Raw genomic sequence first — 12,976 nt, 5'->3', positions numbered from 1 at the left:
TGAGGTGGAGCTGGAGCGAGCAAAAACTCAGCTGAAATCCATGCTGATGATGAACTTGGAATCCCGACCTGTCATTTTTGAAGACGTAGGAAGACAAGTGCTGGCTACTGGTGCTCGGAAGTTGCCCCATGAGCTCTGCGATCTTATTAGTGAGTCAGATCTGCCCCCTTCATTGCTTTATGCAATTCTGTAAAACTTCTGTATTTTGTTAACATGTTGTACAGAAAAATATCAAGCTTTATAGTATGCATTTGTTTGTATATCAAAATTGGTTACTTGTTATTGGTGTTCTCCATGGACAGCAGAACAAACAGCCACACAAGATGAGTGATTTCATCCAATGATGCTGAATTGGTTGTTTTTCTCTCAAAGCCCAGAAACTTTAACTTTAGTTTCTGAGCATGCTTGGGACGTCCTGCATTAGCATTCCCACGTTTTGATATGTGTGCCTGAGTTTGAAACCAATATGGAGACTATGGCTCGCCCAGAATCCTTTGCTGCCTTGGCCTGCTTGCAGTTCTGACCATGGGAACCTTAACTGCCCTATTGACCCTGATTTGGAGAAATTATAGGAGACATCTGAACTGCAGCAGGAGATGTCAAAAACTTATGATGGAAGATCATAGGGTCACAAAAAAGCAGAAGGAAAAGGTTAGCATTTCACGGACTATGTTCCAGCTAAAGTGGTACCAGCATAACCAGAGTCTTGGGAACCTCCCTGAGGGTAAAAACCTGACAGGACAAAGGACTAATGGAAGATTGATGTGAACATCAGGCAAGTGGGCCTCAATTTGGGAGGGGGATCAGGGTAACTTAGATTTAATTTATCTTGTTTTGAAACAAGAAACTTAACACGTGGTACTCCCATCCATAGATCCATATTAGGGATTATTGTATGTTTTACCTATAAAAAAACCCAGCACTCACTGACATACAGGGAGACACAGAGTAGTTCTTCTCTACAGAGAGAACTGCGACTCTGTCCCTCCCGAAGTCACTTGCATTGCTTATTGATGTGCAATAATAAACTTAAATTTGATTCTACTAAATTTGATATGGTACTTTTGTGTTCATGGGGCAGCGCCTTTAAGCTGATTTAGCACTTAACAGTTTGGGTCTCCTCAGTCTTTTTCCAAGCTAGATAAACTTCCGGTGGAGGAGAGAGGAATTGGGTAGCTATTTCTTTTGCTGTTCATGGAGAACACCTGTGAAAGGTATACAATCACCACACAAGATTGTCACTGATTTTGATTTACCATGATTTTTTTTTTCTGTTAGCAACCCACCTTGTATTTTACAGGAAATTTAGACTGATTATTTAAAAATGTTTTTTAGAACTGCTTATCCAAATACACTGTCATTACAAAAGTCCTTTTCTAGACAGCAATATTTGGTTTGTGTAGATGATCAAGTGGAGCCTTGCACATATCCAGGATTGTTGCTGAATTGTGATGAGCCATCGATACAGCCATTGCCCTGTCCTCATGTGCTTTTATCGAGTGAGATGTTTTTAAATTCATGGTTTTGTAGCAATGAGATACATTGTGTCAACCATCTGGCTAACATTTGCTTTTTGTCTGCTGAGCCTTTTTTCACTGTGTCATAAGATAGGAAATCAGCCAAGCTTTTTATGAGTGTTTTTCTGTCCAAGTAGAGCAAAATGGCCTTTCTGCGGTCTAGGTTATGCAACATTTGTTCAGCAGTGCTTACATGTGGTTTAGAAATGAACATTGGTGGTAGTATTTCTTGATTTCGATGGAATTCTGATAATATTTTTGAAGAAACTTAGAGTAAGTTCTGAGGAGTACTCTGTTTTTTGAATATCTGTTTCCTCTTCATCCACTAGTCCAGTCCAGACTGATGTTTGTGGTTTTTTTTCTCCCCCTACTTCACTGTATACTACAGTACTTAAGGCACTGTGCCACCTGCAGCTTTCCAGTATTCTCCGTCTCCAGCAGGTGATAGAGGTGCTTTACCTGCAGTCAGCTGGTTCAGTGGACAGATTGCTCTCAGGAGTGGGCAGGTCCCTAATGCTCCTGTCCTTCACTGAGGGCGTTGAAAGCCAGTGCTGCTTGCTCCCTCATTCCCCTGCCTCTCTTTTCTTCTGTACTGCAGATTGCCTGGATTCTTCTGCTTTGGTTCAGGGAACTTCATTTTTTTTCCTTTTTCTAATGGAATTTTTGTTAGTTTATTAAAAGAAAAAAAAGGAGGGAGGGGGTGGGTTTCAGCATTAAGGGGGCAGTCAGTGCTTGAGCTGTAAATGAGCAGTTGTCAGCGTGTGGGCAGTCTCCTGTGGGACATTCAGGTGGAGCCCTTGCTTTTGGTGTAAGAGAGAGAGAGTAAGTGGCTGCCTTGTGGCAGTGCACGGCCCAATGGCACTGAGAATGGTGGCTCCTGCTGAGCACGGGAAGAAATGTCCCGCATTGTGGTGGTCAGTGGGGTGGTATCCAAGCCTCTGGGCTCTGAAAGGGCATGTATGGGAGGCAGAGAGGGCCGGTTGGGGGATTTTCCGCCGATTTAGGAAGCCAAGAAGCTGTTCTCTCAGCCCTATTGTTTTAATATTTACCTGGCCCCAATTTGACAACTGGAAAGTCAGTGGGAAAGTTCAGGATTTACACTGATGATATCAGCTCTACATACCATTTTGAGAGTTCATGGACTGAAACAAATGAAAAATGTTTTAGCTGTATGACTGCAGTTAAGGCCTGGTTGATAAATAATAGGCTTGCGCTTTATCTAAGACCAAAATCATCTGTCTTTCACGCAGAAACCCTATTGTAAACCTAGGCCCTGTAATTATTAACAATAGTGAGGTGAAAATGGTCTCACAAACAAATCTTGGTGTTATAATTAAAGCTGGATTTTTTAAATTACGATTACTGCACCCCTTAAAGCAACTATTACAACCACAAGATTTCCGATCAGTAGTACAGTTTTTAATAATGCCTCTTTTCCTAACGTGTAGCCAGACTGACTCATGACCAATGGATTGTATGCTCCCCTGCTAGCAGATGGAGATGGAGTCAGGTTTCAAAGCTGATGTCACCTTAGATACACACCTGCAGTGACCTCAGCCTTTCAGTATCTCTCAGTCTCCTAGCAGATGTGGACATGCTTTCCCTATCGGGATCACTGTACCCATTGGAAGAAGAATTTCTACTTTTAAATTGGAGAAAGACTGAGCCCCGCTCTCCTGCAGTGATTCCTATAGGTCCCTTCCTCAGTTGAGAATTCCTGAGGTGATTTCTGAGATCCCTCAGAGGTATGCCTTGATCCGGTAGCCGGTTCCTGGCAAGGTCTTTGCTGCTGAAGCAGCTGAAAGGCAGCGGGCTTAGGAAGCTGAGTGCGGCGGTGACTGCCAAAGCCCTCTCCCCCCGCAGCCGGAGACCGTCTCTGACCTCAGCCGGAAAGCGCTGAGCCCAGATAAGTTAAAAAATAAATAAATAAATAAAGATTTACCGATCCAGAGATGATTGGAGGGACTTCCGGTAGGTTTCCTCTGGTATCCGTGCTCGGCGAGCTGTACCGACAACATTCCTGCTCCCATGGGGGGTAAGGGGAATTGGGCCTCCGAGCAGGTGAGTAGCCCTCTGTGGGCTAGGCCCCGCATTAGGCACACCGCGTGGTTGACCTCATTGGTGCCATCTTGTGCGCGTTGCTGTGTGTGTTGTACAGCCCTATGTAGGAAGTCGATACGCGCAGTGTGTCGGTTGTGCGTGTAATGTCAGCGAGCACTTACACACGACTCTGAAAGTGCTGGGCGCATAAAGTCAGAATGTACTTAAGCAAGCAACGTTGTAAGCGCATACAGGAAAAGCTGAGCGCATGGACCGAGCATGCACTTTGTCGCGCCCTGTCTAGGCGCTCTAGATTTGTGCGCATATAATTTTTTAGGTGCCAGCCGACTATTACCGCCATCAATGGTGCTGGCAACCAAGAAACCTAAGTGCCTTGCTCTCTGAGCTGCTTGTCGTAATAAGCCTTCTCAGCCTGACCTAAATTCCAACCTGTGTCAGCACTGTGAGGAAGCCCAAGGAGAGCTGGCTTCCTTGGACTTTGCTAAGCCCAGCTCCTCCCATTCAGATGATGGGTTAGCCATAGTCTTAACTGGAAATACCTCGGATCTTAGTGCCCCAGGACTGGGCGATCCGTGGGAGAGGGAAATTCAGCGGCACCTACCCCAGTACTTCCTGGGCTAGGCATAAGTCTTGCCACCTTGGATGGAATTATTTTTCCAGGGCCTTCAAGCCTTCGTGCAAGCGCAGTCTGCAACCTTACTGGCCCCTGTCCGGACAGAGCCTCAACTGGTGTAGAGATGCTCATATTTGCATCTAAGTTTTTAGACTTGTGTTATTAAGGAGAGTTTCTTGTGAAGAGATTTTAGCACAATGTAAAGTGCTTTATCACTTAACTAACCTCTTCATTGAGTGTAACAGTTGTTTGGCGGGAGAGGAGGTGACCCCCCCTTAGGAATGTGTTTGAGAAGACAGATAAAAAAAAAAAAACCTGGGAGCCAGTCACTTTTAAAATGAATTGCACAGTTCTGCTGATGTAAGAGTTTTGAGGTTTTTGTTTGATATTAGTGTTTGGTTGCGTATGTTAGCGGATAGAGTGAGACTGTGATAGAAGAGGGACTAATGGATTGAACTGTTCAGTTTGAAAATGGGAATTTTGGGTAGTTTGAAAGTAGGTGGAAGTGAATTTGATGCCATTCGCAGGGACATAGAGATTTCTTTTATGCTGATGCAGGTAGGTAAAGTGCTTTGTCAGTAAGTTAACTATGCGTCACAGTGTCAGAATGAATATGCAGAAGGCTGTGTGGTGGGACATTTAGAATGTTTTGGTAGAAGTAGAGAACTGGTAAGCCCTCCTTCTCCCATCCCTATCGACAGATCTCAAGGCATGTCTCGCCTCACCAAGGGTATCCCTGGCAGGGACCTGGATGACACAGAGGATCCAGATTCCTTGGTCCAGTCTGATTTCCCTACGGAAAGCTTGCTGCTACTCTCCAGTACTGGAAGCCATCCAGGTGTTGAATGATCTGGATTGGGGGCACCCAGAAGCAAGTTTTAAAAGGGGGAACAAGTATTAAAGCTCTGTACTCACTGGATCTGGTAGTGAGAGAGCATTTGGTGGACGCGCTAGTCTGCGCCGTCTTGAAGCAAACAACTATCCCAGTGGAGAGAGGAGCAGCCTTGAAGGATGCGCATAATAGTCGGATGGGGTCCATCCTTAAGCCTTTGAGGCGGCAGCAATGACCTTATAGATTGCTTCTTGTCGTGCCCTCGTGGCCCTTTTATCTGACATGGGTCTAACCTAGTCAGTGGTAGCGGCCAGAAGACAGCCATGGCCACAAAATTGGTCAGCTGATGCGAACTCTAAGGCAAACCCCACAAAGATGCCCTTTAATCACTCTTCATCTGAAGTGAATTGGAAAAGCTGGACAGAAAAAGGGGTGAATCATCAGGGTCACGGTTACCAGAAGATAAGAGAAAACAGTTACAGCACCCCTCACCCCATGAGGGGTTAGTCCAGGGGCTCCCACAGACATTTCAGAGGCCTCTGTCCTTCGAGAGGTCTCAGTCCTTTCGGAGTTGGCAGTCCAAGGAGAGAGGCAAGTTTGGGTTCAAGTTCGTCCCAAAAGCACCCCCCTCCCCCCAGTGAAGTTCTACTGACCCACCCTCGCTGTCCCTCTTTCACCAGAAGTGGGTCAAGATCGCTTTGGACAAATGGGTACTGGATGTCGTACAGGAAGGATACGTTCTGGAGTTTCGCTACTCTCCTTGGGACATGACCATGATGTATACCACTCCCAGCACAGGAAACAGACAGTTGAGTCTACCTTGGTAAGGCTTCTCAGTTTGAAGGCTATAATTCTAGTACCCGCACCCCAGGAAGACATAGGGTGTTAATCCATCTATTTCATCATATCCAAGAAGGAGGGCTCCTTTCGCCCCATCCTGAACCTCAAAGAGTGTCAACCGACACCTACAGGGAATTAATTTCCGCATGGAAACGCTGCGCTCCCTGATAATGGCCATACAACTGGGAGAGTTCTTAACCTCCCTGGACCTTTTCAAGGTCTACCTTCCTATTCCAATCCACCAAGAACATAAGTATTTCCTACGCCTGCGGTACTGGGCTGCCATTATTGGTTCTGGGCACTGCCTTCAGCCTGGCCACTGCCCCATAAATTTTCCAAGATTATGGTGGTCGTAGCAGCGGTACTGAGAAAAGAGGGAATCCTGGTGCACCCAAACTTGGACAGCTGGGTGATACGGGCGAAGGCCCGTGGAAGAGAGTCCTTGAGTGACCAGCAGGGTGACCTCCCTGTTTCAAGAGGTTGATTGGGTTGTATATATGGACCAAAGCAGTCTCAAATCCTCCCAGTCCTTGGAATATCTGAGAGTCCATTTCAGCACCAAGCAGTGCAATGCTTTCCCCCCGCCCATGCAGATAAGAAAGATGATGTCCCAAGTGCGTCACTGGTTTGATGGCGTCAACCCTGGAGGTGGTACCCTAAGCGAGGACACATGCGACCACTTCAACGCCCCCTGCTGTCACTTTGGGAACCCCCTGTCTCAAAACTTTTGATTTTTACCCACCTACTGGTGGAAGTATGTCTTCACTTCAGTGGTGGCTGCAGGAAGCTCACTTGGGCAAGGGTGTAACCCTGTTCCCGTCGAACTGGCTGGTCCTCACAACAGACTCGAGCCTACGGGGCTGGGGAGTTCACTGTCAGAAACTGATGGCCCAAGGGCATTGGACCAAGGAAGGAGGAGCTCTGGAACATAAATCACCTGGAAGCCTAGGCAGTCAGATTGGCGTGTCTACAGTTCAGCCACATACTCCAGGGTCAGGTGGTCTGCATGATGTCGGACAATGCAACAACTGTGCCCTACATCAACTGCCAGGGAGGAACCAAAAGATAGCAAGTGTCTTTGGAGATAGATCTCCTTATGGAATGGGTGAAATTACATCTACAGATGATCTCTGCCTCCCACATCGCAGGGAAAGACAACGTCAAGCAGACTTCTAAGCAGGGAGAGTCTGCGTCCAGGAGAATGGGTGTTGTCTGCCAAAGCCTTTCAGCTAATGGTAGATTGCTGGGGCATCCCATCCATCGACAGACGGGCTGCATCTCACAATGCAAAGGTTCCCCGATTCTTCAGTCGTAGCAGTCCCTGGGGATCGACGCTCTTGTTCAGGCCTGGCCAGAAGAGGACTTACTGTATGCCTTCCCTCCATGGCCCCGCTGGGCAGGGTCATTCGCAGAATCAAGCACCACAGGGGATTAGTCCTACTAGTAGCTTCAGATTGGCCCAAATGTCCATGGTATGCAGCCATGCAGAAACTCCGGGTGGAGACCCCCTGTGCCTACCAGCGCACAGGGTTCTGCTTCAGCAAGGGACCGGTCCTTCTTGAGGATCCGTCTTGATTTTGTCTTATGGTTTGCCCTTGAGAGGGCTTGCCTGGTGAAGCTTGGATATTCAGCGATTGTAATTACCCCCTTGCTCCGCGTGCGGAAGTTTTCTCCGTCCGGGTCAGGAGAGTACTTGAGGCCTGGTGTGAGGAACATGGTGTTGCCCCTCGGACGAACAAAATCCCACTGGTTCTGGAATTTTTCAGGATAGCTTGAATAAAGGGATGGCCCTTAACTCCTTGAAGGACCAGTTAGCGGCGCTCTCTTGTTTCAGGGGTGAGGTGAACAGAACCTGCCTGTCAGCTCATCATGACATGGCCCACAGAGGTGAAGGACCTCTGGCCACCCCTATGGTGGCCGGTTCCCTTATGGAATCTTAATCTAGTGTTGGAGTTTTTGACAAGGCCTTCTTTCGGCTGCTGTGCAGTCTTTCCTTGCACTTATTAACCCTGAAAACGGTGTTCCTGATGTCTATATGCTTGGCTTATTGCATCTCTGAACTACAGGCATTGTCGTGTCGGGAACCGCTCCTCCGAATCTCTCCAGGAGCATTACAACTTCGTACTGTTCCATCCTTCTTGCCCAAGGTAGTCTCGGAGTTTCACTTAAATGAGCCCATTTCATTGCCATTCTTAGATAGGCTCAAGGACACAGAAAAATACTGCCTCCTCCGCCATTTTAAATGTCTGTAGGCTTTTGGTGCGGTATCTGGAACTTTCAGAACCGGTGTGCAAGGCGGACCGCTTGTTAGTCCTTCACGGTGTAAGGATAACAGGGCGAACCAGCTCTGCTGGTTCGCCTGTATGTAGGGAGCGTAGATGTGGCAGACATCTACGCTCCCTACATAAAATCTTATTGAAAGTCCCTAATGTTCGCCTCGCTAGGCTCGAAATCACCAGAAGACATGCTTTTTCAGTCACTTGCCCTTCACTCTGGAATTCCATCCCAGATTATCTAAGGCAGATATCGTCACACAAAGAATTTAAAAATAAAAATCTAAAGACATACTTATTTCGGTAGCATTCAATTCACTTTCTCTCCCCCCTTAGTTCCTCTTGGTTTAATCTCATCTTTCAGAACGCACAGATCTCCACGTGCCTTTCGTTCTCCTGACCCCTTATGGCACTGCACCTTGTTGTAAAAATCTTTGGTCATTTCTTTGTTATATTTTTTTATAATGTACTAATTTTGTTATTTTAGTTATGTATATCATTTAATTGTAAAGATGGTATATAAACATTTTTTAATAAACTTTTTATCAAAGATAGATGTTCTGAGAACAGGAATACCCCTCAGGAGCAGTGCAGGACTGCATAGCTGGAGCTTGGATTATCTTTTGCCTAGCCCGTCCCGTCACCCGTAGGTTGTGAGCCCTTGGTTTCTGGGGACTGGCAGATCTTGGCTTCGGTGGCTGTGCATACCGGAAGCTGGAGCAGGCTGGGCTGGACTGTACAATGGAACAGGCTGGGTAGGCAGGATCAAGGATGGACTGGGCTATAGCAAAGCGGAGCTGGATTGGAGCAAGGCTACTTCTTGGGGCAAGCCCAGGACAAAGACTAAGACAAGGTACAGACACAGAGTGGGTCTAGACAGGGATGGGACAAGACACAACAGGATCAGACAAGGTCAGGACTAGGCAAGGCAGAAAGAATGGGACAAGGGCTGGACAAGACAACACTGAACAAAGAACACTGAGGCTCGAAAGCAGCGTAGGAGAAGGCCCAAAGGCCACCAGGTAAAAGAACCAAGGCCACTAGGCACAGAAAGGCCTGAGTAGACCACACAGCTAGGAACAGGAGAACAGAAGGACTGGAGGCCACAAGGTGAGGAAGGCCTGAGTAGGCCACAGAGCTAGGAACAGGAGAACAGAAGGCTCAGAGAACACAAGGCTTAGAAAGAGAGACAGAGATGAGGTCAAGGAGCCAAGAATGACGCTATGAAACAAGATGGTTCTGGCAAGGCTGGGCTAAATGGGTCTGGAGGTTTTGGGTGTGGTGTGAGCAGTGAGAAGGAGTTTTGGCAATGCTGGTGTTGAAGCTCACTAAGGGCTCCCTCGTGGAGAGGAGGCTGTCATCACAGGCAGAGAGAGGAGATGGCTTGGGTAGCTGGGGCAGAGCTCACTGGAGACCTCTGCTGGTGGAGAGGTGACACAGCAGCCTGGAAGAGGGCATGGTGAGGCTGCATGGCAAGGTGAGACCATGACATTTCTGCAGAATGCTGCAGCCTGGCTTGTATCTAGACTCTAATTCATGAACACTTTAGACCTGTGTGTGCTGATCTTCGCTGACTTTCCATCCAGTTCAAGATTATATACAAGCAACGTAATTTGTTCGTAAATTGCTTGCCCTCCACTCCATACATGGGTTACCAAGCCATCCAGGGCATAATGCTCATCACAACAGGCATTGTTGGAATTCCTGTCTGTACATTAGGCGCAATTATCTGAATCTTGTCAATGTGCCTTCTCGGTAGCTGCCCCAGTTCTTTGGAACAATTTGCCTTATGAGATAAGATTTTTGCAATGTATTAGACCACTTAGAAAAACAGTTGAAAAACATTTTCTTTGAAACAAGTTTACTCCGAGTCATTCTGTAGGTATTTTCTCAAGTGCAGAGATATTTAATGCTGTCAACACGATTTTAAATTGTTTTATTTTGAACTGATTTTATTGTGTATGTTGGTTGTAAGCTGCCTAGAGCGTATGCATAGGCGGCATATAAATAAAATAAGTCAGTATCTAGGAACGTGACCACTGGCTCTGATTTGGGCCTCGCTGTGGCTAAGCATAACTGGGATGACAGCCATTCTGAGCCCTCCCTATCTGGAAAGGGAAGGCAGGGAGTTCATCTCTGACCTGCCGATCTTGACCTCCTTGGAAGACAGGGGGGGGGGTGTTAGTGCATCGTAGGGGGAGGGATCTACAGTTCCAGTGGTTCATGATTGATTAGAGCAGGATTCTGAGGAGCTTTTCTGTCTAGAATTTGTTTTAATGCACAAGGCATTTTTATTTAAGAACGGCTCCAATTCTGACGTTTCTACAGCTCCGGAAGCTCCTCTAGGTACTTCTACAGAGGTTTAATGTATGCAAGCTCTCAATTTGTTGAACACAAGCCGGGCTTCAGCCTTCTACAGAAGTTGTTGGACCTAGATCTGGACTTTGATCTTGATGCAGTGGCATCGGGTGAGAAGTTCCAGAAAGACAGGAGCTGGAGTCAGAGCCAGATGGTATAGAGGAAATCCATGTGGCTGACAGGGATGATCCTGATGTTTGCCTCTTTAAAAGAGAGGAGTTACCCAGGATCTTGCAGAGCTGGCTATCAAAGACAAAAAGGTGGAACGTGATCAGGAGGGTGACCACCCCATTTCAGAGCGGCTTAGAGGACCCGTGAGATCTTTTCAGAGGATGGCTAAAGCCTTTATCTCTGTAGAATGGGATATTTTAGAAGCAGAGCTGTGGCAAAGCTGTATCCACTGCCTGAGAAGGCCTTAGAGCAGTTAAAATATCCTAAAGTGGATGCTAAATTTAGGTGGAGAACCCAGGAAGAGTTCTTTTTCTCACTCAGGGCTATGTTTTGACACTGTATTACAGTATCTGCCTCAGTTGCTGTCGAGTAATCTATGCAAGTACATTCCTGTACATACTCAGATCATTCCAGACCAATGGGTTGTGTATCCCTGCTGTTGTGTGATCTGTGCAAGTACATTATTCCTAATGCAGAAGAAATTGCAGATTCGTTTTCAAACAACATTTTCTCTTCCAGGATTTTTTTTTTTTTTTAAAGTTTCTTCCTTGTATCTCCTATAGGTAATGTAAAATCCAGTGATGTTAAGAGAGTGGTCACAAAAATGCTTCGCAACAAGCCTGCCGTGGCCGCACTGGGAGACCTAACTGAGCTGCCGGAGTATGATCACATTCAGACAGCCCTCTCCAGTAATGATGGACGTCTGCCCAGGACTTACAGACTTTTTCGATAAAACGGTGCCTCAAAGGGTAGAAAACAGAAGTAGTTACTTTTGTTTACGGTTCTTTAATTACCTGGAAGAAGGGACACTTAAATACAGAGTGCAAAAGGGATGATTTTCTTTGAGCTGAATAACATCTTTGATGGAATAGGTTATTTGTCCTGATTCATATATGGTGGATAACATTTTGAGCATTGGAGGAAATGCTGGAACCCCTAACTGAAAGCAGGAGCATGATGAATAGAACTTCAAAACAGAGTGATAAAGTAGTGGGACAGGTATAGTAAGAATTTTTCACAAGCCCCATCCCCTTAGTAAAGAGGATCCAGAGCACTGAGGGCTAAGCCACAAATTACTTTTGCAGTTTTTTTCTTTCATTTTAAAGAAGAATTAAGTATTTCTAATATATCTATCCCTCTTTTTTTATGACTGCTGTAAAGCATTTGAATTTAGAAAATAGTTACAAAGCCAGGACCCTAACATAAAAGGTGCTGTGGCATAACTCATGACATCATTTTTAAAGATGTCTGAAGACTAAGTTATGTCAGTTAGTGCAACAATTAGTTCTGCAACAATAACTTATTAAACTGGACCTAGTGTAAGGAGGAATTTACATCTATTTTAAATATATTTTTCTGTTCTTATCTCAGATTGTGAATTTGGGCACAGGAAAACTACCAGCCATGGTGGAGCTGTGTTTAATCCCATAGTGTTAAGTATAGTCTATGGATGTCATGATTTGGAGTTAGGAACACGTTTTGATGCTGAGACTGTCCTCTCTAGTTATGGAAAAGTCATTTCTTTTTGGAATGCTACAATAAATTCAGATACTGTAAACTGAAAATAAAATCTATGAAAACAGAAGTCAAAACTAGTTCCTACCTCTGCGTGCTTTTGTGACTTGCTTAAACTCCATTTCAAACCTGAGCTGAAAGTGTTTTAAACAACGGCATGCTGTTAATGGGAAAACGTTTTCAATGTGATGTGGAAGAAGCAAGTGGGCCGATATGCTCTGTATTTTTCTATTTTCCTTGCTGTTATCTAGGTTGTGAATACACTGTAGGTATTATCCTCATGGCATTCCCTTATTGAGTAGTGAAACTGCTTGCATGGTCCTTCCTTGTGCATACAGAATTATAGGAAAGTATGATAACGTCTCTCACACAGGAATGTCAGTTAAGTGTGTGCTTCTGTTACGATGTTGTGAATCATTCAATGCAGTAATATTTTCAGAAAATGTAATTAAATTATAAATGTACATATGCTAGTGATGTACATACTGTTTATATTACTGGACAAATTAAATGAGAAACCTGCTCTTATATCTAACTGGCAGTGTGATATCTTATTTTTATGCATGATTGAGTTTGGATTGACTTTCTTGGTACTGAATGTTTCAACCCCATTAGTGCAAAATTCCTGGGTGTGTTGGATCAATTTAAAGCCATAAAGTAAAATCGCCTGTCCACAGTTGTTAAAGGAAAAACAGTAGGTATTGTTCAGGTGTTCAAAGCAACAGTTCAATCTAACTTGTAAATAGCTTCTGTGTGAAATTGATTTTTGTGCAGATGGATGGATAATTGTGGGAGA

At 45.3% G+C, this 12,976-nt stretch overlaps 1 protein-coding gene across 1 annotated transcript in view; it reads left to right on the top strand.

Moving 5' to 3' along the window:
• Positions 1-12,715, top strand: part of PMPCA (peptidase, mitochondrial processing alpha subunit) — a 37,760-nt gene extending 25,045 nt beyond the window's left edge. The window contains exons 12-13 of the mRNA XM_029611062.1: positions 5-149; positions 11,229-12,715. Of these exons, the coding sequence (XP_029466922.1) occupies positions 5-149; positions 11,229-11,398 (315 nt within the window). The 3' untranslated portion in view covers positions 11,399-12,715. The remainder of the gene's footprint in view (positions 1-4; positions 150-11,228) is intronic.
• Positions 12,716-12,976: the final 261 nt, after the last annotated feature.

This window comes from Rhinatrema bivittatum, chromosome 8, assembly GCF_901001135.1.
Source record: "Rhinatrema bivittatum chromosome 8, aRhiBiv1.1, whole genome shotgun sequence".
Lineage (NCBI taxonomy): Eukaryota > Metazoa > Chordata > Amphibia > Gymnophiona > Rhinatrematidae > Rhinatrema > Rhinatrema bivittatum.
The sequence above is the reverse complement of the archived record's forward strand: the minus strand, read 5'-3'. Positions and strand labels throughout refer to the sequence as shown.